The 26,592-nt window shown below is 37.4% G+C and overlaps 1 protein-coding gene across 2 annotated transcripts; it reads right to left on the reverse strand.

Moving 5' to 3' along the window:
- On the reverse strand, nucleotides 1-26,592 carry Fbxo3 (F-box protein 3). Of its 2 annotated transcripts, none has more exons than XM_051184078.1 (11): nucleotides 26,424-26,592; nucleotides 23,885-23,974; nucleotides 20,321-20,484; nucleotides 15,131-15,245; nucleotides 13,694-13,898; nucleotides 12,588-12,633; nucleotides 10,244-10,328; nucleotides 9,259-9,381; nucleotides 7,402-7,517; nucleotides 5,801-5,991; nucleotides 1-1,105 (listed from the first exon to the last, which is right to left on the reverse strand). In XM_051184078.1, the coding sequence occupies exons 1-11, from the start codon at nucleotides 26,525-26,527 to the stop codon at nucleotides 908-910; spliced, it is 1,437 nt and encodes a 478-aa protein (XP_051040035.1). In that variant the 5' UTR covers nucleotides 26,528-26,592; the 3' UTR covers nucleotides 1-907. The 2 variants fall into 2 exon arrangements, with proteins under 2 accessions (XP_051040035.1, XP_051040037.1); XM_051184080.1 differs by lacking the exon at nucleotides 1-1,105 and adding an exon at nucleotides 3,464-4,864.

Consider the following 26,592-nt stretch of genomic DNA (forward strand, 5'->3'; position numbering starts at 1 on the left):
TCATTTTCAAAATATGAGTTTTTGACACTTGAAGGATTTCATTCCAAACTCTCAATTATGTAATTACAAAAAAAAAAAAAAATCATGTTTCAGGAAAATATCTTTAACCCTAACATGAATTCAGATCACTTACCACAGTTAGACAAATGTATATAAAGGAACAAAACAAAAAGTGTATTTACAAATTTAGACACTGTGAAGAGTCTAACACTCTACATTCTTTTACAAACTACATTTAAAATGATGAATTTGGAAATATGTGAGAAAGGTCATAGCGTGAGAACGTTAACTTTTAAAATTCAAAGTTATGTTGATGACATTAAAGTTAATGATAAAAAATTGCAACTCAAGGTTTGTGTGACAAAGACAAAATTCAAGGACAGATTGTCTAAGAAAGGGCAAACTATTCCCATTCAAGTTAGTCAATTAGTTCTCTGAGTATAAAATACTAACAACCATGAAGTGGATTAAGCTAATTAAAAATTTTGTTAGTTTCTAAACAACTAAAAATGGGTCTTTTCACAATTATCACAGTTTCTTTTTACCCTTGTTTGTGTATTTCTGCTACATGGAAAATCCTCATCCAAAACAATCTTTCCTTCACTTTTGTGGGTTTTTTTTTTTTTTTGTTTAAGTAAAAAATATTTTTAAACAAAGAAACATCTGTTCTTTAGCTACAGAACTGCTTTTACACTGACTCCTTGAAGAGAAAACAAAATATTCCCATTTCTTCCTCTACCTACCACAAAACAAACCAAAGCAATCCAACTCCTGATGTAGTGTCATGTAGAAGCTAGGTCTGGAACGATATCTCATGCTAGTTCTGCTATATGCTGAGCACAATTATTTACATTATTGACAAATCTATTTAACAGAATAGTCATCCCAGAGCTTCACTCGACAGCAGCTAAAATAGATGCGAGCAGCGGCGTCTGCGGATGGGAACATCAAAGACCCTCCTCTGTCTCTCTTCTGCTTGACCCTCATCTGATTCATTCTCATCCTCATCTGATTCATCTGATTCATCCATGTCTGCTGAGTCATCATTTTCTTCTTCCTCCTCAGCTTCCTCTTCCATCTCTTCATATTCATCAGGACCCATTTCCTTAAAAGAGAAAAATCTTTTGATAAGAATGTCTATCATTTCTTATAATAATTCTATAGCCTAGAATATAAATTATTAGACATGCTAGGCATTACAAACCTGAAAAGTAAAATCTCATAATGCAAAATTCTAGACTATATTCTGTACCACATGTTAAATAATGCTCAATATGGTTTTAACGGTAAATACATCTCACTAAGATAGTACTTGTTCTTTACATTGTATTTGGTAATTCATACATGGAGGTAAATATACTATTCCTAATAAGTCACAAAGTTTTAATGAACTTATAGTAATGTGTTTATTTTTTCTCTTACAGAAAAAACGTTGTAAAAATATTAATCAGATATGACCTCTACTGCTAATTTTTATGTACCATTCTTAAAAGACTTTTTTATTAAGTTCCAAAAACACATCATCTTCAAGATCCGTAGCCTCTACTTTTGAAAAAGAGGTATTTTTATTTTTTTCAGCTGCTTATAACAACAACAGTCACTCATTATCTCTTAGTTTCTGTGGTTGGGTATCTGGGAAGCACTCAATGGAACACTTCTGGCTTCAAGTCTCCCATGATGCTACAGTTGAATGGTGACTAGAACCAAGCTTCAACCTCAAGGACTTCTTCATTCACATGTCTGGTACCTGGACTGGGAGGATCCAAGTATCTGGAGCCTGAAGAAGGTACCTCCTTCCACCTTGAAGTTGGATCTCTACATGCCTTCTCCAGCATGGCTGCTTCATAGGAACTGGACTTTCACACTAGGGCTCATGATACCATGTTCCGGGGGATAAAAGAACTAAGCTAAAGGTATTGATGGCCCTTTTCTAACTCAGCCTCTGCCAGTGTCACTTTGCTGATTCCCTAGAGAAGTGCAGTCCTAAGATCAGTCAGTGCTGCAGGAAAAGGGAGACTTGAAGTCTCTGTGACAGGAGTGATGAACATGCAGTGTCAGAATGTCTCTTGGAATGCCATTCTGCTTAAGCAGGTATCCCTAATCAGGTAATGGTTTAACTTAGCTGCCAAATTTCTCTTACACACATCCGAAGACTTGATTATTGTTATACTGGCCAGAATTTGAACAGCCAGGGCTCGACTGGTAATCTGAATACTGAGAAACAGCACATGATGTCAGCAAAAATCCTTCTACCATGACTTTTATGGCATTAATATCATTAGCACTGCCCTGTCTCTCAGTGCCCCCCAACCCCCGCTGCCAATATCCTTTTTAAGACAGGGTCTCATGTAGCCTAGACGGACTACTCTGATCTTGTTTTTAATTGCTATCTCCCTTGTTCTCTGCACGCAAACCTTCTTGGGTCAATCATGCTAAGCCCACAGTTGTCTAAGCACTGTCACACCAAGGGCTTCTTTGGCTGAATATTCTTCCACAAATCTGCTTGGTTCCTTTCACTCCTTTTATATCTCTACTTACACAGCATCAAGACCTTTCCTGACACATCTTTATACTACATCCCAGCAGGGTACTCCTCCTTTTATCCCCTGATTTTTCTCCACCACACTTGTTACTTGACAAGAGAGCACAGTTAGTTTCTTTCTTCCAATTAGAATATAAAATCCAAGGCAGGGCTTCTGATTATATTATTTACTACAATAGTCAGACATATGAATGAGCAAATGAAAATGTAGGAGAAAGAATTGTGTCATTTAGGATTTATTATAAGACAATAATAACAATCAGAAAATATACACAAAGGTGACTTATATGGCATTTTATTATTTTTTTAGATTACCTTTTAAATCTAAGGAATGAAGATTTCAAAATTCTGTAGGAGGTACAAAAGAAGAGATGGGAAGGCTTTGGAAATTCTAAAACATGATCATCAGGTAATATAATTACTATATTAATGAAGAAACAAGAGCTGTTAAAGGAATCAAATGTGGTTTGAGAGAGAAATGCTCAAATGAAAGTCTACTGTACAAACAGCATGTAAGAGAAGAATAGAGAAGAATGAACATAAGGAAGCCATTAGGAATGTCCAGAGTGCCCTCCAACACAATAAATAGCCCACAAAGGGGTATCACTGAACTATACAATATGTATTTACAGTGGCAAGTATAAAGGAAAAGAAATCATAAAGCCTGGTAATTAATCAGACTGGTGGAAGAAAAAAAAAAGCAAAACACAATTCAATTTCCATATCAAGGAAGAGAACAGAAATTAAGGTCAAAAAATACAATCCCATTATCTTTTTCATGTTAATTAAAGTTAAGTCACAATTCTCTTTTCTTTCTATTGATTTTCAATCTTTGAGAAAAACACTTTCTGTAAAACAGGTCAACTACTTTTTCTTATAGTTAACAGAAACTAAAACTCTAAATAAATACAGATGAGAGGATTGAACATGTAAAGGTTTTATTTATTGTAGTTTTAAAAGAAAATGATACTATTATAAAGGTTCTCTTTTAATTTCTAATATAGCAAACACTGACACAACCACGTAAATGAGTTCTTAGGAGTTGTCAATGATTTTTATACATCGAAGGAAGGAGGTGATGAGACCCAAAGGCTTGAGAACCACTGTCCTTAAGTAAAACCCATACTTTACATTCACTGAAACAAGTATTAAAAACAAGCTGACCCAGCTTGACTGCCTGTCCAAACATACCTCAATGTTCTTAACTTTAGAACAGGAATGTTGCCAGAGATAACAATCAAAGAACTACTTCCATAAACAGACAAAAATTCTAAGCACTGGTACACAATGTTAAACTTGGAAATACATGAGCCAAATCCGACAAGAATGAAGCAAGAATCAGACAAAGCCTTAACATTAACTGAATATTTCAACAATAACGTCTTTCAATGCCTGAAGCAAGAAATATACAGATGACTTGACAAACACTGTCAAACAATCAACCAGTTTGGCCTGTCATTTATAAAATAAATTCTCACATGGCAGGATATACATTCTTTTCAAATACACAAAGGTCATTTACCAAGATATAGAAATTCTTCACATAATTTTGGAGCATAGAACATTAAAAAATATTAGCAATATACAGTATGTTCTCCAACTACAGTAATAGAAATCAATGAGCAAAAAACTGAAAAAATTCCAAATAAATGAAAATTAACATATATTTCTTTGCAGTCATAAGTCAAAGTTCAAGGGATATATCTGAGAATATTTTAAACTAAATATTAACCAAAATATAACATCAAAATTTGTGTAATACAGCTAAAACAGTGGTTAGAAACAGGAAAGGTCTACAATCAATTATCTAAACTTCTACTTTTAAAAACTACAATAAAAATGAATTAAACCCAAAGTAGGAGAAATAAAGATAACTGCACCAATCACTCAGATAGAAAAAAGAAACAGTACAGAAAAATTCATTAAAACTAAATGTTGTTCCTTTTTGAATAATCAATAAAAAAGATATAAGTCACCAATATTAAGAACATAAGAGGGTATTTGACCATATCTCTTGTAGCCATTAAAAGGATATTAAGGAGATATTGTGAATAACCTTATGTCAATAAATCAACATTTAGATGAAATAAAACAAATTCCTTGAAAGGCACAAATTACCAAAACTGAAACAAGAAGAAATAGAAAATATACATATTAAAGAAATTAAGTCCATGTTTTAAAATTTCCCCACAAAGCAAATTCCAGTCCCAGACAGCTTCACTGATGAGTATCAACCATTTAAGGATAAGATGGTACCAAGCACATATAAATGGAAGTCTGGTCTGGTGTAGGCATGGTGACACACATCTAGCACTTGTGAGGCTGAGGCAAGAAAACAGTGAGTTTGAGGCCAGTCTGGGCTACATAATGATACCCTATCTCAAGCTCTCCTTTTCATCCCCTCTACCCAAGAGAGAAAATGGAAGTCTATTACAGAGAGTAGCAAATTCTCCATACTGGGAACACAGTTTCTAGCATTCTCCCATTGAGAAGAAAGCTAAAACTTTACTTACAAATCTGGACTAGTATAGGTCCTTTATATTGAAAAAGAATGGATCCTCTTTCAGTAAAGTTAGTGGCTTGTCCATTTTTTTTTTCTAGAATTACTTCAACCCCACACATTCCAGCAAATGTCTACAACTCAGGTGCATCCTGAATATACTATTCCCAATATGTAACATAGGACTTCATACATTTTGCTTAATCATTTTACAGTCCATAATTTAGGGTTACTGTTGTACCTATCACAAAGTAACCTTAAGAATGAGATTTGTAAAATATGCCTGGTTGACTTGAAAAATAATAGCAGAAAACTGCAAAAAGTATATTTATACCCAATAAATCCTCTGTAAAGATCTCTATAGGATACTAGTTTATTTTATTAAATTGGGAATCTTAGCAAAAATACTGTAGGAAATTGAAATTGTTTCCCAATTCTTAATGATAAAAGTCAAATTTAATTGGTCTCACTTGGTCCTTTCACATCTTCTAATATATGCAGGCCACATAGCTATTGTTGAAAGCAGTAGAAAAGTCTAATCTGAGAAACAAGTAATATTAGTTTCTCTGGCTGAAAAGAAGGAGCTAAAATAAACTCACTATTTATCTCCTTTCATATATTAATACAACCCTAAGAATACTTCCTAAAATGTCCACATTTTTTTTGAACATCATTTATAAACCATTCATCTACCTAAACAAAGATGGTCCTTCGAATACAAAGTCCTGTAATCCAGCACTAGAAAAAATTTAACTTACCAGTCGGGCTATAGACACCCTGAATGTTGGACATGCCATGTGGAACCGGGGGATGGCAACATTAAAGACCTTGTCCTTAAAGTACAGATAGTGGAAGGTATAATACCCTTCCATATAGCCTGATGTTGTAGAAAATGTGGTGCAGCTTGTGTATTCATATATCCGACCTGGGCTAATAATTGGAAATTCACCTGCAGAGAAAATAATAACAACAAACCAAATATAAAACTCACTTCTTCCTTAAAGTAAACATGTTCTCAAGGTGCTATATATGTAGTTTGAAAGTAAACTGCACAATTAGGAAGAACTCTTAAAAGGATACACAACAAAGTACTGGCAGTGATGAGAACATGAGGGTTTAAGTCCTCTTGATATTTACTTTTTAATCAGATTTTTGGGGCTAAGTACTTTTTGCCCTAAGTATGGAGGGCAGAGGACAACTTATGGGAATTGTTTCCCTTCCATCATGTGGACCCCAGGAATGGAACTCAGGCCATCAAGTTTGGTGGAACTCGCCTTTGTCTGCAGAGTCATGTCACCAGCCCTTAACAGTTTTTTGTTTTGTTTTGTTTTTAATTCCCCATATTCTCTACAAGGCAGCAGGTGGGGAATATCTAGTAAAACAAAATTTAAAAGGCACACATTTTTCTTCAAAGCTGACATAATCATTAAAACACAAATAGAAAAGTGTCACAGTTGAGACAGTAGCTCAAACAAACATAAAGGCAATCTAATTCCTATACCATTGAGAGACTAAAACATAAGGTTTGCAAGGTGAATCCTTAATGTTCAGTCTAGATAAACGTCAGTTACTGAGGAAGAGTCTTCACACCAACAAGTGGCAAAAAAGAATTACAGCTGTAATAATTCCTTGGCACTAGATTCTCTCTTTTTAAGATTTATTTTATATTTCAGCCAGATGTGGTGACACACACCTTAAATCCCAGAATTCAGGAGGCTAATGCAGGTGGATCTCTGTAATTTCCAGCCTGGTCTACAGAATTCCAGGCAAACAAGAGCTACAGTAAAACCCTGTGTCCAAAAATAAGCACATAAATAAAAATAGCAAAACTGTAAATTATAACTATGTGTTCACATATATGTGTTACATATGTGCACATGAGTGTAAGTGCTCACAGAAACCAGAAGGGATTGAATCTCCTGGAGCTGGAATTACAGGTGGTTGTGAACTACCTAATGTGGATGCTAGGAACTGAACTTGAGTCTTCTGGAAGAGCAGCATCAATAATAGCAATGAAAATTAAATCTGTGCTATTAACTTCAATATCCACCTCCAAATTTTATAAAGATTACCAATATAAAATTTATTTTCTTACTGTCTTATGCCACCTAACTCATAGAACATAATATTTTTTTTTAAAAAAATAAAGAACACAAGAATAACAATCAATGAACCCTAGATGACCCACAAAAAGGGAAATCAGTCCCTGTACAATTGAAGTTGCTATGGTTTTAGAAAAGATGACATTTCAGGAACTAAAATGATAGGCTAATGACATCTACAAATTACATTTATGGGTACACAGTTTAAACTTTCTTTGAAGCAACTGACAGAGAAATGTAAATCTCGGATGACATACCAACTACTCCAGGTCCTTGAACTTCTTCCACATCCCCTTTAGCATTCGTTATCCTCCAGTAGCGACTATCCAACTGACAGGCTTTCTCCGGAAGTGCATCCCTTGACATTTCAATCCTGAAGAGCAGGACACAGATACATTTGTTTTACTTTTTTTTTTTTTTTTTTTTTTAAATACTATAACATTTGAGTTAATTCCAATGGAGACTTTCAAGGGAAATTAATAAATCTAACCCAAAGCCCATGTTAGCTAAAAGTTCTCAAAGACATTGCTTTAGCTAGGCTAATTCTCCCCATGGAAATGCTTTTGACTCTATTCATCTATTATTTGGTAAGAACCAACAACAGAAGGAGTCACAAAAATACATACAAACACTGTGGTAGCAACCATCTTTGGCTGCTCAAATAAATATCCATTCGGCAGACATGAAAAACTTCTAAAGAACTCAGTCATTCACTCATACAAACCTATGCAAAACAATTATTATTTTTTTTTTTATTTTCCATTAGCTTCTAAAAAACTCAAAGTACCATGTCTCCAGTGACTGGGATTATACTTCAACTCTGTTTCTAGATACTACCATTTCTTCTTTCTCTAGAAATCTATGCCTCTAATTTTCACATTGAGTACCTTGCACTTCGTGAAGGAAGGTATTTCTATTTTAAACAAGCCTTAATTCTAAGTAGAATCTAAATAAAAGCAAATATCTATGCCGGGCGTTGGTGGCACATGCCTTTAACCTCAGCACTTGGGAGGCAGAGGCTGGTAGATCTCTGTGAGTTTGAGGCCAGACTGGTCTACAGAGCAAGTTCCGAGATAGGCTCCAAAGCAATATAGAGAAACCCTGTCTCGAAAAACCAAAACAAACAAACAAACCATCTAGACTACACTTGTAGCAACAGGTTATTTTTCTGCCTAAGCATAGAATATTTCTAAGTAGCATTCCCAGGACCATGGGATAGCAAAGAACTAGCTCCCACAAGCTGACCCCTGGAAACTACCCACACATTCATATACAATTAAAAATGTTAACTAAAATTTAAGAGCACTTTAGAGCTAGGGAGATGGCTCAGTGGGCACAAACATAAGGGCTGGTGCTTGGAGCCCCAGAACCTACTTAAATACTGGATGGGTGTGGCTGCCTGAACAAGAGGTAGAGACAGTATCCCCAAAACAAGACATATTGCTAGTCTAGTTATACTAGCGAGTCCTAGGTTAACTACCAAGACCTGCTTCAAAAATTAAGGTTACTGTGATAAAGACTCCTGTAGGCTTCTGCATACACAATGAACCCACACCACCCACACATATGCAAACAAATACACATACATTAAAAAGTAAATACAATTTAAAAATAAAAATAACTCTTAAGTGCACTTTATGGCTGGGGATTATATAGCTCAGTGACAGAGTACTTGCCAAACATGCATAGGACCAAACATCACAGGATCAAAAGGTGAGTTGTTTTTTTTTTTTTTTTTTTTTTTTTTTCAAGACAGGCTTTCTCTGTGTAGGCCTGGTTGTCCTGGAACTCACTCTGTAGACCAGATTGACCTCAAACTCAGAGATCCACCTGTCTCTCCCTCCCAAGTGCATGTGCCACTACCACCCAGCGATGAAAGGTGAGTCTTATGGTTCACTTACACAATGGTTCCAAGGACTCACTTGTTGAAGATTAGCTTGTCCTTTTCTCTGCTTCCTGGCCACTATGAAGTGAACAGCTTTACTCTGTGGCATTATTCTACACTTTTATGATACTCTGCCAAATAACCATGGACTGAAGCCTCTTAAACCCTGAACCAAACTAAACCCCTTTTAACTCCTTAGATCTGCAACAATCACATTTAAAATTCTCACCTGATTCGGTATGTGAAGAAATAGTGTGGTGGGTGTACAGAACTGAGTTCTGGTAAAAATGATGTGGACACTGAAACTGTAATATCTCCCGTTGTTGCTACACACTCTGGGTCATGAATGTATCTAGCAAGGAAGAAAATTAAACATGTTTACATCAACTAGCTTTAATTCTAAATTCTTAAATGGTTTAAAGATGTCATGTATAATAACTTCATTATGCTTTACAATTAAAACTTTAAGTCATATTGATACAATTCTATTGAACTTAAATTTCATAATGTTGGAAAACCTTGGTGATTTTAGTTCAGTATAGACAGAAATCAAAGATCCATGGTCACTGATTCAAACCATGGATCAGTAATCAGTTTAGAAACTAACAAGGGTTTCTCTTGGTTTTCAGGACTATAAATATTTGGGAGACATCTGAAACCTGACCATACTCATTAAATAGTGAATATGGGCAATGAAATTATGTAAGAATCTAAGTATCTTGAGCCTCTTATGTATAATTAGTAATTCCTCCTCTGGTGGAGAAGCCCATGACATATACTTAACCTACTGTTTCTACCATGAAGGCTACGATGAACTAGTATTACCTGTAACCTCCTCTAATATTAACTACCAACATCTGAATGTTCCAATTCGAGATAATAAATATTTTCCATGAGTTAGTTGTTTACTTGCTGTTCATAAGAAAACTATTAATTGGCTAACTTTTTTGTTTGCAAAGAGAAATTATATAGCTACCGACAAGCTACTAAAGGACATTTAGTTTTTTCTCTTGATTTTTCAAGACAAAAGAAATATGGCCTGATTAAATGTTGGGATGTTTTAGCTTTGGTGTGAGAATAAAATAGTAAGATTTAGGACAGTGAAGTTTATTTCTTAACCTTTCAGAGAAATCTCATCTCATGATAGATATCTGCAATAGTTAGCCTTTTCTGGTTTACAGTAGTTTCAATCCCAAAAGCCTCAACTAAAATACCTGAAAATTTGGTCTCTGATGATGGGGAAACCACCTGATACAACATTGTTGACGTAGGATGTAAACCAGTCAGTAAAAGTAGCACCTATAAACCAAGAAGGGGGAAATGAGCAAATGGGAAAAAAAATGTATAAACAACCAACTATAATTTCACTATATTAAAGGTATAATACCAAAACTAGAAATGTTTATAGGTATAATTCTACTAGTACTCTATTAGTCCAATTTCTTTTCCCAATTCTTATTGTGAGTGTGGCGTATGCACTTGTACACATACATGCAGAGGCCAAAGGACATCACATCCCTGACTCATCACTCTCTACCTCATTCTTTTGAGACAGGCCCTTTTCATTGAAACTGGAGGTAAACCAGCAAAAGGCCCAGCAATCCTGCTGTTTCTGCCCCATAAAATGCTGGGATTACAGACACTGACACACCCAGCTTTTACATGGGTACTGGCACTTAAACTCAAGATCCTTATGCTTGCACATTTACCCAAATGAGCCATCAACCCCACCCTTCTGTTCTCAACTCCATCAACATCATGTCTTTTATGTTCTCTACCAGCATTATCCACAGCTCCTGCCCAATTTTTGTTAGGGAATTCTACAGATATTTCCACCTATGGTGTTCTTTGTTTTATACTCAAAATAATTGGTTTTGGTACAGTGATAAAAACTATTTTTCTATTAATTTCTAAGTCACATAGAACAAAGGAAATAGTTACATTTAGGAAAAACACATTAAGAAAGATTATCAGACACCTCCTTTCAATGAACAGGGTTCATCTTAGACACATCCTAAAATACACTCAAAATACTGGCACAAGCTGGGCTCAGTCTAGACATCTTCCAGAGACATGATGGTGTTTAGCTTAGAAATAGGACACTGTAGAAGTCAGAATGAGTTGAAAGCTAAAGGCTAAATTTAAAAACTTGCATAACTAGGGTTAAAAGTTAGACTTTTTAGATACTGTGAAATATATCACAAACTTGGACCATGTCACAGTATTAAAAAAAAAAAAAAAAACCAGATACTTGTTTTCGGTTCTAGATTCCAATTAGAAGATGAAATTAAATGCCAACATTTGTTTATTTACTTAGTGCTGGGGACTGAAACTGGGGCCTTGCATATTCCAGGCACATAGTCTCCCATTGAGCTATCCCCTAGCTCTTCTGTACTATGAATACATAGGGGATATGTTATATCAGAAATCCCCTTATAAAGCAGACTTAGTATGTAGGAATCTTCTGCTAGTTAGCAGGATGAGACCACATGAACAGCAAAAAGTGGGCTGCACTTACATCTAAACTAAAGAGTTCCCCTAAATTACTAAGCAATATCTTCACAGCCAAGGAAAACAAGTGCCAAGGAGTGTGTGAAGGCTACAATTTACACTCATCTTGAAGAATGATGTTTCTCAGGTCTCTACTGTGACTTGTTAATTAGCATCAAATGAGAAAAAAATATAATCATTTTAAGTAATTGTACCTCCAATTATATATTAATGTGCTCAGGGGAAAGTTCACTGATATGTTATAGAAATTATCCTAGTTAGCTATAACTATCAACTTGACATAGCCTAGAGCAGCAGTACTCAACCTGTGGGTCATGAACCCTTTGAGGTCAAAGGACCCTTTCATAGAAGTTGCCTAAGACCATCCTGCATATCAGATATTCACATTATGATTCACGACAGTAGCAAAATTAGTTATAAAATAGCAACAAAATAATTTTATGGTGGTGGTGGGTCACCATAACATGAGGAACTGTTGAGGACTGTTGGCCTAGAGTCACCTGGGAAGGAAGTCTCAATTGAGGAATTGTCCTGATTATTAATTGATGTAGGCGAGCCTGGCCCATGTACATTGCACCATTTCCTGGGCAGATGGCTCTGGGCTACATAAGAGCAAGGTAAGCATAAGCCTGTGAGTGAGCCAGATAGCAAGTGGCATTCCTACACAGTCTCTGCTTCAGTTCTTGAGTCCTGCCCTGGTTTCCCCAATGACAGACTATGACCTGTAAGCTGAAATAAATTCCTTGTTCTCCAAGTTGCTCTCTGTCAGGGTATCCCTATCACAGCAACAGTTAAGGTAATATAGGACCTATTATCATTTATCTAAAGAAAGTTAAAAAATTAAGACTGTATAGGATATGGCTAATTTTTTCAAACAAAACAAAAGGGACGCCCCAATGAGAAAACACATAGAACTTATTAAACCAGGAAGTACTAAGAGATCCAAGTATAAAGTTGCCAGCTGCTCAAGTAACTCAATTTTACCAATTCATTTTCTTTTCTAAGCCAATAGAAAGAAGGGAAGAGACACTTTTCTGTTTCTCTTACCTATGATAAACATGTCAATAGCAGCAGGATTCCGAGCCATTTGGTCCTATGAAGAAAACAGAAACAAAACTGATACAAATACATTTCTTCTTGTTCCTCATCTACTTCTCCAAGAATAAAGCAAAATAGATAAAAACAAATGCAGTGTTCTAATTAATACTCAGATATTCTTTATTGTTGTAACTATTTTCCAGGCTAAGCAATCACTGTCTTGGAGAGTTCAGCTGCAACCACCCACCCTCACCAGACATGGCAGTTGTTCTGATTGTTTATACCCATGTCCACAGATGAGCCTACTCTCCAGCTACTCCCTACCACCTGGTGTATATAGAAGTAGGGGAAGATTAGGGCTGGGGCTCCATTTATACAGCTATAGGGAAGTCTTCACACTGGGTAAAGCTTTTGGGGTGCAGCCAGTTCATGGAGGGCTACCCACAAGTCTATAAGTAATCCCTCACCTATGAAATATTGTCACTGGTTCCCTAGAGTGAACTTTGGTGGACTCGTGCCTTGGTTTGCCATTGGGACCTTAGGGGAAGGGGTAGAAAGTCTTATGACTCTCCTTGAGAAATAATTTTAGCAATGCCTGTCAGTTCCTACTATAATTTCTATGTTGGGGCTTATTCTATAAAATGTCTGCAGGCACCTCTCAATAAAATGAAAACATAGAGTGCAATTACTATTAAGACAAGAAACTATCCTCAAGAACATAATTAACAAGTTAAAGTGATAAATAGCTTGTTATCCTAGAAGAAAGGGCTTTGGATTCAGAATCAAGAGACCTCAACAGTTCTAGAATGTTCAAAAGATAATTTTACACTTTACAACCAAGACTTCAATAATGAGTTCCTCAGTTTGTCTTATACTTAAAATGCCTTAATGTGAGTCACAACTTTCCATCTAAACATGTTGCAGTCTGCACTATTTGTACAATGGCAAACCTTCCTTTTGGTATTTTGTTATTATCATGTGAGGATATTAGTTCTCTAGCTAATAAAATGTATCATGTTCCAGTCTATTTTATTTCCCTCAATGTATCCATGCATACATTTATATTATTGTCAGAACACATGTTAAAGCAATAATCAAACACACTTCCTACTTACTGGACATTGGTAGAACACTTCATTTTTATTTCGGCCCTCTGCAGCCTCCACAGCTATGTACTGACTCAAGCCCGTATGTATGCAAAAGGTTAAAGGGAGACAGTATTTCAATCCCTGTCTCTGCTGAAATCCTCCGGCAGCAGTATCAACATCTAGTAAATCTTCAGAGCGATAGTGATTTGACAGTGCCATACTTCCCAGCAACCTGAGGAGAATACAGACAGACTCAAAACTGTCAACAGCAGAACAAAAACACACAGTGCCACAGGGCTTGTGTTCCAGCTTTCTGGTGAATAATTTCATACTGACAAATTTCTTTTTTGTTTTGTTTAAAACAAACAAACAAAACTAGGGTCTTGCTATGCAACCCTAACCGGTGTCAGGGGCATTGGGATTCCCTGGAGTTGTAATTACTGGCCATTTTGAGTTGCCCAATATGGGCTCAAGAGCAGTACTCACTCATGAGCACAGAGCCATCTCTCCAGCTCCCTAACTGACCTGTTTATGACCCATCCCTGACATCTCACTTCTGAGTACTACTCTGTTTATCAGTAGAATCCCCTTGGGGAATACTCAACACAGATTTGAAATCATTAACAGTTTCCCATAATTACTCACACACAGAAGAGCAACAGATTCCATCAAGAACAATGCAACATTCTCCCTGTGCTCTTGGTATTTTACAAATACAATTATCTTTGAAATAGCTTAATTGCATGAAAGTACAAAAGGAATAGACACAGTCAAAGTTTATCAATTCTAAAACTGAAAACAAATTTGATGGCTACTATAGGGTTTTCTTTTATCAAAAAGAAAAAAAAAAAAAGAACAAAACAAGAAAAAGGAAGAAAAAAAAATCAAAAATCCAAAACAAAATGAATACTTCAATTTGCAAAGATTTTAAAAAGGCCATTCAATTATAGGTTGTAATTGAATATGACAAAACTCTTCTTTCCTTAGTTTGGTGTGTTCAGCTCTGAACAAATCATGCTTTGTTTTTCCTTTACAAGTATAGTAGATAGAAATTGCATCAAGTTCCTCAACCATTTTGCTTAACTTGTAACAGGGTAAACACATCAAGCATTCTTAACAGGTTAGTTAAATATACTCACAAATGTACACACACGTATCTCTCCTGTGTCCCACAGCTACTGTCCCTGACCAGATCTCATTTTAATCATAAAAATCAGTTGGTAAGAATAATTCTTTTATAAGACATTTATTTTGGTAAAATTTAATTTAACCTAGAGCTATTATCTTATGGATTGCTATAAGAGAGATCCCCCCTTTCTACAATATACACATTCATATATATATATATATGTATATATATATTATATAAACATACATTTTCTTATATACACACATAACTAAGGAAAACTAAATAAAATGTACTTTCATTCTAGAAAGTAATGCTCATTTCTGAGAATGACTTACCCTGGAACCACTAACTTCTGCCCATTGTGAATCCGGTATGAACAGCGATAATCATCAGGGAGCTTGCAACCAATCTGAGCTTCCACAGCATCCAGATCTTCCTCACGTGCACCTTCTGCAAATACACACCAAAGATGGAAGTGTGCACACACAATCAGACTTCCATCTAGTAGGTTAACTGCCAGCCCATGAAACAATCTTACAAGTGAATTCTATTCAACATGCACTGTTAAAATATAGCACAGTGAATTGGAAATAAATTTTAAACATTAAACAAAGTCTTTAGTTTCCTCTCAACAGGAAAAACACCAGCACAAGTAAAATGGAGAGGAGCACCAAGGAAATGAACAATTAATTTTTTTAATATTATAAAAAAAAACCTTATCACTTTTCCAAACCTAATATGTTTTTAAACAACCTTGACAGTTCTCTCAGCTGATGTCATTCCAGAGTTTCAATACGACCCTTTACGGGAAATATGGGACATTGGATAGATGTAGGTTCATTCTGTGAGAAACCACTAAGTTGAAGTCTTGCATGCACATATGAAAACTTTGCTGCATTTTAACTGTCACAAATTGGGAGAAAAAAAAAAAAATACAAACACCAAGAGAAGAGATCTACTTCCAAGCAACAGCCCCTCAGGTTGTTGGGCCAAACCTCTCACACTGAATGATTATGGCAAAAATTCTATTAAGGCATAAAAAAAAAATTACTACCAACAACAAAACAACCCACAAAGTAGCCAGATATGGTGGCACATGACTGTAACCCAGGAGTTAGAGTTCAAGGTGAACTCAAAAAAAGAAAAACAGAAACAAAACAATCAAACAAAAACACAAGAGATCAATTAGGCATCTAGAATCAACTTGATTTTTTAAGCAATTGCCAATTTTAAAACAAGTGGTTAAAGAGATGATGAGCCCTGCTTTTTTTAGGCAATATTGTAGGACTGATGGATTAAAGGGGGGGAGGGGGCTTCAGAGTCCGCTAAGGAGAAAAGAACCTGTTCAAACAAACAAACAAACAAACGGTTTTGGCTAGGTTACAGAAAGCCAAATCCTAAGAAAAAAGTGAACTGGAAACAAACTGGCCTTCACAGATGAAAAGCAGTTTTTCCAATTACATCAATCCTAGACCAGATTAATGTGATCAATTAATGATGATCTGCAGCAAAAGCAGAAGGTACTCTCTAGAAGAAAAAATTATTACCCTAAGACCCAAATAGTGCTGTGTAATCCCTCAGAAGAACTAAGCCTCAATAAAAACAAGAAGCAAATAAAGAGCAGGCAGAGTGTTGACACATAACTGTGATCCTAGCCACACGTTTTCAGGATTAAGAAATATGCTAAAAATTAAAATCACAAAATAACTCTATAGAGGGGTCAGTGATGGACTAACAGGCATAGGTACTTGAGTTGGAGCCCAAATACCCTCCCATAAGATGGGGAAGGAGATGATCAGAACTAAAGCTCTTTTACTGTTCAGGAAGGGGTAAATACTAAATTCTATTAGACTTCAATAAATTAAAAATGCACATTTTAATCTATATTGTGGTCACTAAAAAGGAAATACAAAAGAAAAGAAACATAATTAAGAATAAAAAAAGAATGAACATATTTAAGTGGCATGGTTAAGTTCAAATGTATTAGTAAATAAATTAAATATCACTAAGCCAAATATTTTAATGAACAAGGGCTCAAGAGAGATGCAGTGCAGAGGTAGAGGGCACAGGTGTAAAATGTGTTAGGCCTTGCCAGGCAGTGGTGACACACACCTTTAATCCCAGCACTTTGGAGGCAGAGGCAGGTAGATATCTCTGAATTTAAGGCCAGCCTGGTCTACAGAGCAAGTTCAGGACAGTCAAGGCTACACAGGAAAACCTTGTCTAAGAAGAGGGGGGGTGGTGGTGGAGGGAGAAGGTGTTAGGTCTCAGCTTCAATTTCAACACTAAAGTAATTAAAAAAAAAAAAAAAAAAACTCTACCCAAGAGATTCATCTTTAGACTTTAAATCAAACAGCTTTATTAAAACTAGTGGAGAACTTTCATAACAATAACAGCAAAAGGTTAAATTCACTATGCATGAATCAATTTTATGTACCTAAGTAAAACACATGTGCATACACACTATTTTTTCCACTTAAAGTTTAGATACACTGCAAGGGGGCAGTGAAGTACCACCCACAGCCCCAAATATATTTAATGACCGAGTTAAAAAAGTATTAGTAGTTTAAAACAATACTCATTTGTTTGCCTGATTTGCAATTAAATGTGAGGCTAGCCCAGGCAGGGCTCCATGCTTAACATCTCCCCTACACAGGTGCTCTTACCCCTCTAAGATTAGCTGAGAGAAGATGGGAGTACACTGAGCCCAACCCACAGGAAACCAAGGCAGGAACTCACTTATTATTTGTTTCCATGGATCACAAGTTCAAACGCAAATGAATGGGATCCTCTGTTTGGATCACAATGTTGAAATCATGGTGTTAATTGAGATGCTAGCTCATTTTAGCCACCTTCTGCTTCAGATCTTCTAAGCTCACTCAGTCATTTGCAGAATTCAGCAACCTGCAGTTTCTCAATGAGGCTTCAGTGCCCAGGAGTCCCCTGACATCTCCTATTCTGAAGCCTTCTCAATATACCAATTTGCTTACTCAAAGTCAACAGGAAAAACATATTAAGAAGTTCTCTGCCTTCTGAAAAACCCAGATCCTTTTAAAAATATACTTGATTAAGGTAGGCCCATTCAAGATCATTTCCCTTTTAATTAACATTCAAATTCAATTCATTGGGGACCTTAACTATACCTGCAAAATCTAAATCAAATGATGAAATTTAAATCAAATATAAAAGTAACAAAATATTAATGAATTTTTAGTTCTGATAAATGTCCTCCAGTGTAATATACTAGGGAAACTGAGTATACAGAACTCTCCGTAAATCTAAATTACTCTCTCTATATATTAGGAGCTGGAGAGATGCCTCAGTCAAGAAAGCCCTTGCTCTGCTCCCTAACAACTTTTAAAAGTCAGGCACTCTGCTGAATGACTGCAATCCCAGAATTTAGAGACACAAGCAGGCATATCCCTATAGCTCACTGACCATTCCCTCTAGTTAAATCAATGAGCTCCAGGTTTATCGAGAGACCTTGTCTCAAAAAATAGGGTGGAAAACAATTTAGGCATCAACCTCTGATCTTCACATGCATGTGTGTGCACATACACACACACATACAAAAGAAAATGTAAAAAAAAAAACCAAAAAAGTTTAATAGAAAAGAAACAAAGCAGAAAAGAAGCCAGTAGTATATGTTGAATAAGGAAAAAGCTAATGTTTGCATTCTATGTGTTACATAAAGGTACGGTGCACCTGGGAGGCAAAGATAGATCTCTGTCTAAGGACAGCCTGGTCTACAGAGCTAATTCCAGGACAGCAAGGGCTATAGAGAAACCCAGTGTCAAAAAAAAAAAAATCTAACAAATAAACAACAACAACAACAATAACAACAACAACAAAAAAAACCCTTAATTTTGAAACTGGGTATGGTGGTGGATACCTTTAATCCCAGCATTTGGGAGCCAGAGACAAGCAGATCTCTGAGTTTCGGGCCAGCCTGGTCTACAGGATGAGTTCCAGGACAGTCAGGGTTACACACACACACATACACACACACACACACACACACACACACACACACACACACACACACACACAAAACCTGTGTCAGAAAACAAACAAAAAACAAAAACCAACAAGTGTTGTGTCTATCTTTGTGCTATTATAAATTATTAACTATTTTACTGATCACCACTGCATAATTATTTTCAGATTATGTCTATCGAAGTAGCTTATGCCCATGCCAGGTAAATGTTATTACTCATTTCCTCCTAGAGGATAAGTTGTTAAAATATTAACTGGGGCTCCCAGTGCTCTGCCTACTCCATTTACTAATATCTAACAAACCCAGATTTAGCACCTTGTCATGAAATCATGGTTTGTCTGAAGTAACATTTTCCTGAGAAATTACAGTGGAACTCTGAAAGAAAATGGGAATGCTATCTCAAAAAGACTGGTTCTAATGAAAAAAAGAACAGATTCCAATTTTAGCTTAGAAAAACCATAGCAAACATGTGGTTCCACTTAGTGAATAAGTCTGAAAAAACTTAAAGTGGAAAGCAGATAAACAGTTACAAATATATTTTATAGGAACTAATTACAAATCAAACCAATAACTTGTTAGTATTTCTAGTTATAATTAGACAATATTACAGAAAGAACATAGATTCAGAGGTCAAAAATACTTGAGTTCAAATCTTAGTTTTAGTACTTTGTAAATACCAAACGAAAAGTTGTCCTTATTCTGTGTTAGTCTAACATGCTTAAAAACCCAGATTCTTTCCTAACATTTGATAGACACCAAACAAAAAAGGGTATTTATAAACATTTTCAGTTAAAAATTAATCTTGGGCTACAGAAATGGTTCCATAAATAAAGCACTTGTCATCTAAGCATGAGGATGGAGTTTGAATCCCCAGAGACCATGTACAAGCTGAGCAGGCAAAGCAGCCTACCTGTAATCTATCATTTGGGAGGTAGAGGCAGGAATACCTGGGGTAAGCAGGCCAGCTATATTAGCTCAGTCAGCAAGCTCAGGAAGAGACCCTACTTCAGTAAATAAAGTGGAGAGCAATCCAGAAAGATATGTGATGTCCTCTGGCCTCCAAACATGGAGGCGAGCACACATGTAAACATGTACACACACATGCACACCACATACATACATACAAAACAATAATAACAACAATAGTAATCTTTAGGAATGTGGGTATAGTTCCATGGTAGAATACTTGCCTAAAATGCATGAGGCCCTGGGCTCAACCACCATCATTGTAAAAATAAAAATAAATCATAATGGTTATTCTCAAGCAATCTTAGCGTTGTTTCTTTTATATAAAACAAAGATAAAAGCAGTTCAGCTTTTTATCTAATAACCATATGGGTTCCCAGGTTAACTAAAAAGGGGCAAGATCCCTTTAACACCAGCATTATACTTTCTTGGCTATTAACAAAATGTGAATGGTGAACTAGAAGAGGTTGGATTAGCCCAGGTACACAATAGATCCAAAGTTATTTAAACTAGTCTTACTATACTAACTAAAATGTGGATGGGGAACATGTATTCCCAATACCTTTCAGAGACAAAACCATCCGAGGACACCTAGGCTCCAAGTACTTCTTGAGGTCATCCCAGGCCTTTTTAATAGCAGCATAATGGTCAATGTATCTTCCTACATCTAAGTAAGTATCTATGAAGAGAGATTTCCAGCAACGATTCTTCCGGGATTTCTCTTCCCTAAATAGATTTAAAAAGACAAGATTAAAAAATCTTTTGAGATTATTTTAACATATCCTTTTTTCTTTTCCTTTGCTTTTTGAGATAGGGTCATATATATATAATACAAGCTGGCCTTCAAGTAGCTATGCAGCTAGGGATAGACTTGAATTTTTGATCTTTATGCCTCTAGCTGCCAGTTGCTAGAATTAGAAATGGGTACCACAGGGGGCTGGAGAGATGGTTAAGAGCACTGGCTGCTCTTCTAGACATCCCGAGTTCAATTCCCAGCAACCACATGGTAGCTCACAAACACCTATAATAACATCTGGTGCCCTCTTCTGGCCTGCAGGAATACATGCAGAGACTCATACATTTAAAAACAGGAAGGAAGGAAGGAAGGAAGGAAGGAAGGAAGGAAGGAAGGAAGGAAGGAAGGAAGGAAGGAAGGAATTAAACATTTTTAAGGAGAAAAAAAAACAAATGTGTATCACAAACTTAGCACATGTTTTTGATAATTTACCAACACACTTTTTATTGGGAGTTTGTGGTAATTGCCTTTTTAGTTTCTTAATTTAATTTAGCTACAAAGATAACTAGATAACAAGAAGTGACACATCAAAGCTTTAATAGTTACTACTTCATGGTAGGGTAATTTATTAGTCATTTACTTTCTACTGAATTTTTCCCCAAGTTTCCTAGTTAATTTCAATTTACTTCTGAAAATGTATTGGTTAAAAAAAAAAACAAAGAACACACAACTTTTTTGAGACAGAGTTTCATGTAGCTCTGGCTGGCATGACCTGATTCCCCTGCCTCCACCTTTCAAGTGCTGAGATTATAGGTGTATGCTACTGAACCTGGCCTCAATTATAAAAATATAAAATGCATTAAGTAGTTATCCCATTTTTGAAAATATTTAGAACTTAATAGCAATAATACTGCACTAGCATATCTACATTGGATCAACCAGAGAATCTTAAATCAAAACAAGTACATGATTCAACAACTTTGCTTGCTTTAATTATATAAGCATTTATTGAGAATCCACTTGGCCATTGAGAACATTAAAAAATTCACATTTTCTTTCCTTTCAAAAGTAGATCATCTAATCATAAACAAAGAATGAAATGTAAACTTAACACAGAGGATAAGTACCACAAAGGGTACGTGAAAGTACTGTCAAATGAGGTTAGACCTTTTCCTACAGAAAACGCAGTCACTGAAGGGGTTAAGGGGAAGTTGAAAGGGGAGAGTTGAGGCTGTGGTTTGGGATGCAGGGTAGATTTAAGGGTGAGAACTAGAATGGATACAAATGACTTAGCAAAGTTCTGAAGTAGCCCTAGTGAGAGGCAATAGACTGGACAAAGCTGTGGTGGGCAGGTGAGATGAGCAAGGGTGTGAGACACGGAAGCACTAACTGGGAAGACTAGTGGTTTCACAGGAAAATAGAGGAGACTGAGGAGGACTCCTAATTCAGGCTTGGGTTCACAGATGGGTGCTACAATGAAGACTAGAAATGTAGAATTAAAGGTTTAAATAAGAAGGAAAGGATAAATCATCAGAACAGAGGTATTTTGCTTCCCCCCCCCCCTTTGGTTTTTTTGACATAGGGTTTTTCAGTATTGTTTTGCAACCAGTTCTGGAACTAGCTCTGTAGACTAGGCTGACCTCAAACTCCCAGAGATCCACCTGCCTCTGCCTCCTGAGTGCTGGGGTTAAAGGTGTGTACCACCAACGTCCAGCTATGTGTTGTTTTTTTTTTTTTTAACTGTATATGTAGTTCAGTTTAGCCTCAAACTCGGGATCTTCTACCACAGTCCCCCAAGTGCCAGACTCCAGGTGTACATTTTGTTTGGTTTCAGTGTGGTTTGTGTAAAGGGGTGTAAGGGGGGAATAAACCACCCTTTTAATAATATATAGTATAAGCATAAAAACATACAGGTATCAACAAGTCTAGGGGTTGTAACTCCACTTCAAAATGCTTGCCTTGCATGAGTGAAGTCCTGGGTACAATACTTTAAAAACTGAGTTTGTGAAACCCTGTCTCAAACAAACAAACAAGCAAACAAACAAAAAACAAAAATAAAAAGTCTAAGCCTTGAGAAGTTATGTATGGAAATTGTTTTTATACTTCTAAATCCTCATACCTCTGGTTCTTGATTTATAAATTTTACATGTATCAGGTGATGCCCCAAAGTAAAGGATGAAAATATAACAACACTTAAAATTCTTCCTTCCTCATTCTTCTTCCTCCCAATGCTCGACAGCTGTTATCAACTTTTCCCTTGGTAGAACTAATGCTTTCAGCTTCAAATAATATACTTAGTTCGAGGCCAGACTGGTCTACAAAGCAAATTCTAGGACAGCCAGGGAAACCCTATCTCAAAAAAACATACATACACATATGTGTGTGTGTGTGTGTGTGTGTGTGTGTGTGTGTGTGCATGTGTATATGTATGTATTATATGTCATATGTTTTATATATTATATTAAATATGAATATATTGTATAAATACTTCTCCACCCTCTTCAGTGGTCCTGACTTCCCACAATTGAAGAAACATGTTAGGTATCCCTGCCTTTTCTTCTACTTCTCCTAAATCTTATTGTCATCTACATTTTTATTCTGGCAACATGGTAAGTTTAACTGGACCCTGTAACAGAAACTAGGTTAGAAAAGAAAACCAGTACATAGTAGTATTATGGTAGTCAAAGGTCAGGATTCAAAACTATATATATATATTCTGCACTACTGGCTGGGAAGGGGAGGAAAGCAAGGGGTTCAGAACATCACTGGAAACAAGAGTTAACTAGAAAGTGAAGTATTACTAGGCAACAGCTACAGTTTATGACAATTTACTATATGTTTTACAGCATGCTATAAAGAACTAAAAAGAAGGTTGGGAAGCTTCAAATACAATGAAATGATGCATACTTAAGGAGCTGGAAATGCTAATTAGCCTGACAAAAGGTGTACTAAATTATACTTTATCCCATAAACACGAGCAATTATTGTATATCAATTAAAAATTACTCTAACCCAGTAGTTCTCAACCTGTGAGTCACAACCCCTTTCACAGGGGTCACCTAAGACCATCTTGCATATCAGATATTTACATTATGATTCATAACAGTAGCAAAACTGTTGTTATGAAGTAGCAATGAAAATAATGTTATGGTTAGGGTCACCACAATGTGAGGAACTGTACTGAAGGGTGGCAGCATTAGGAAGTCAGTGTGGTAGCTTACCCTTGTAATGCCAGCACAGAAGAGGCTGCAGCAGAAAGGACTGCCACAAGGTCAAGTCCAGTCAGACTAGAGAATGAGTCCCTGTCTCCAGCAACAATGAAAAACTTACTCTAAAAAACTACACCACAACCTACACCCACAAAAGAACAAATGCTCACAGGATACTTACTCAGATATCAGCCAGTATTTTTTACAATGTCTTCTCCACAGTGGATCATGAGTTGATAGCTGGCTAAGTCTTCGACTGACATAGCAACAACTGGCAGTAACCAGATTCAATTAGTATAAAAAGGGAAAAATTAAAAAACATTAAAATAGTCATTGTTAAATTCTGAGTCCCTTTATTTTTCTTATTTCTACTTATTACCTATGCTGCAATGCAGTATCTTTTAAAATCTATTTAATGTGTGAGTTAGTATAATTGCCCTGTGAGTGAGTAATAAGGAGAAAGGAACATATTATCTCATATTCACACAAAGTTCACAATAGATTAATCCAGTTTAGCCCAACACAGTCAAGCAAATATGCACCAAAACCGTTAGGGCCTGGCAACAAACAGGTTAGACACTTGCCAAAGCTGGACTGTACTGGGTGAGAAAGAAGCAGCAGTATGCTGGATGAGTCTGTATACAAAAATAGTATTCAACTCCACTTATTTCCACAAGCATTTATGGAGGAGTCATGTCACTTCAGCTTAAAATTCTGATTGCTACTAAAGCTCTGAACTAAAACTCCATTCTTACCAGAGGCTACATGATCTCACCAGCCAGCCTTCATGCGGCTTGCCTGTTACTCATTACTACCTTTAGCAAAAACAGCTTTCTAGTTTTTCTAGTTGAACAGGCCACACTATTGTTAACAGACCCATGAGCCTCTCAACACTGTTCCCTTCGCTAGGGCAGAACTACACTCTGCCACTCCTGTGTCTCCCACTGAGTTAGTCATCTCATCCTACACATCCCCAACAGTGCCACATATGTATCCCTTCCTAAATTTGGCCTCTTGCAATTATGCACTTGTTTGGCTTTCCATCCTTTCTATAGAATTTAAGTTACATAAAAAAGAGCATCTCTCTCTAATTCACTGTTGTATGCCTACATTTAACTGACACATGGCAGACGCTCCAAAAAAAAAAAAAACTGAACAAATGAATACAAAAATAAACAATCCTTACACTCTGACAATGCACACACGTATGACAAACACACGTAGTTGAAGGAAGATGGTGGGAGAGGGAAGTTGCCAAGTTGAGGAGAATTAAGTATTTCAGACAATGTGCAAGTGTGTGGTATGCTGCCTGATGTCTACTCTAGTTAGAATAGACTGTGCAAATATGATAGCAGAGGAAGGCCTGAAAGGTCTTAGATGATAAGCTAGATGATAAGGGCCTCAAATACTGCAGAAGTTCAGGGTGCAGTATGTAAACAGGGCTATTACTGGCTTTTAAGAAGAGTGGCAGCCAGATTCGTCTTCGAAAGATAACTCTGGCAGCAATCAAAGATAGAAAGCTGTCAAGATAAGTTATAACAAGAGAGTATTTCAGATGAAATCAATTTGAGCTGAACAGCTTTCCTTCAGAAAAAAAAAAAAAAAAACTTTCTCTGCTTTAGTACAGGCTGAGTAGGGGAAAATGTGCTTTCTGGAAAAACAAAAGTGTTAAGCAGGTACGAGAGGAGGGAGGCCACAACAGAAAACCCAGGAAATAACTCTGCCACCACTTAGCTAGGCCAACCAACAGCTACCTGTAACTCCAAGAAATCCATACCTCTAAAAGGCCTCTAAAAAACGGAGGGCACGATCAGCAAACTGTGCCAGGATCCAGTAACCAATCAAAAATCAAAACTGTCTTCACCATATGATTTTGTCTCCCCTATAAACATACACGGAAGCACAAGAACGCCTGGCCATGCTGTCAAGGGTGTAAACAATCCTAACACGGGGGATGGGGCTGTCGCGGAGAAGCGCCATTTCTTTCTCTGACCTATACAGTCCTGTTCTCTGAAAGCATTGGGCTTTTGACCACCCTTACTGGCATGCTCCGGATTTGTTTGTTTATTTATTTTCTTGGAGCAAACCTTGGTAATTCAGAAAACCCTGAGGTAACTGCAGTCACCTGTAAGGCCTTACCGGAAGTCGGTGACCAGAACACAAAATCCAACCACCCACCGTAAGAAGGAAAACTGACAGCCAAAAAAAAAGTCACAAACACAGGGGAAAGGGCACGCTGCCTGCCGGTGACCAAGGTGGCATCGGAGGGAGTCAGAAGGTCGCAGCCTTCTCGCGCGCGTCCTACCTGCCCACGCGGGCTCTGGTCACCCTGGACCCCAGGCCCGACAGGGATGCGCGTGGGCCGGGACAGCGGCCTTTCCCCGGCGCTAGAGCAGGCCCCAAAGGGCCAGCGAGCGTCCGCGACGTGCGGCACCGGGGAGCCACCTCTGTCCTGGGCAAATCGGCCTAGCCAAGGCTTGAGGGGAGGACGCGAGGTCCCCCGGGACCTGGGCAGGAGTAAGGCCTGGATGCCCTGGCCCCTCCTCCGCGTCTCCTTCAGCCCCCACTGCGGCTCTGCAAGATAACGGCTGCCCTGCAGTCACCCTCGGGTGGGTGCGGAGGAAGCCCGCGTCCACTCAACGACCGCGGGGCCTCCTTCCCTGCTTCCTCCGCGGCTTCCCTCCGCGTTCCCACCCCGGCCATGAGCACCGTCCCATTACCTGATCAGGTCCCTGTAGTCCACGAAGGATAGGATGAGCAGAAGGGGGTCGGTGGGCAGCGACTCCAGGGTCAGCGGCACCGTCTCGGCCTCCACGGCAGCCATCTTGCCCGGCCCGCTGCAGCCTGGCACCACCCCGGCCCCGCCCCCGCCGCCGAACCGCTCCGCGG

The sequence above is a fragment of the Phodopus roborovskii genome, unplaced genomic scaffold (genome assembly GCF_943737965.1).
Source record: "Phodopus roborovskii unplaced genomic scaffold, PHOROB, whole genome shotgun sequence".
NCBI lineage: Eukaryota > Metazoa > Chordata > Mammalia > Rodentia > Cricetidae > Phodopus > Phodopus roborovskii.

What these genes read in the sequence shown, in the direction of transcription:
- Fbxo3 (XM_051184078.1), bottom strand. Translation starts at nt 26,527, where the DNA reads ATGGCTGCCGTGGAGGCCGAGACGGTGCCGCTGACCCTGGAGTCGCTG. An exon ending in TATTGACATGTTTATCATAG is followed by an intron (nt 10,329 to 12,587) that starts GTAAGAGAAACA and finishes CTTGGTTTATAG; the next exon opens with GTGCTACTTTTACTGACTGG. An exon ending in TCAAGGACCTGGAGTAGTTG is followed by an intron (nt 5,992 to 7,401) that starts GTATGTCATCCG and finishes TTTTCTCTGCAG; the next exon opens with GTGAATTTCCAATTATTAGC.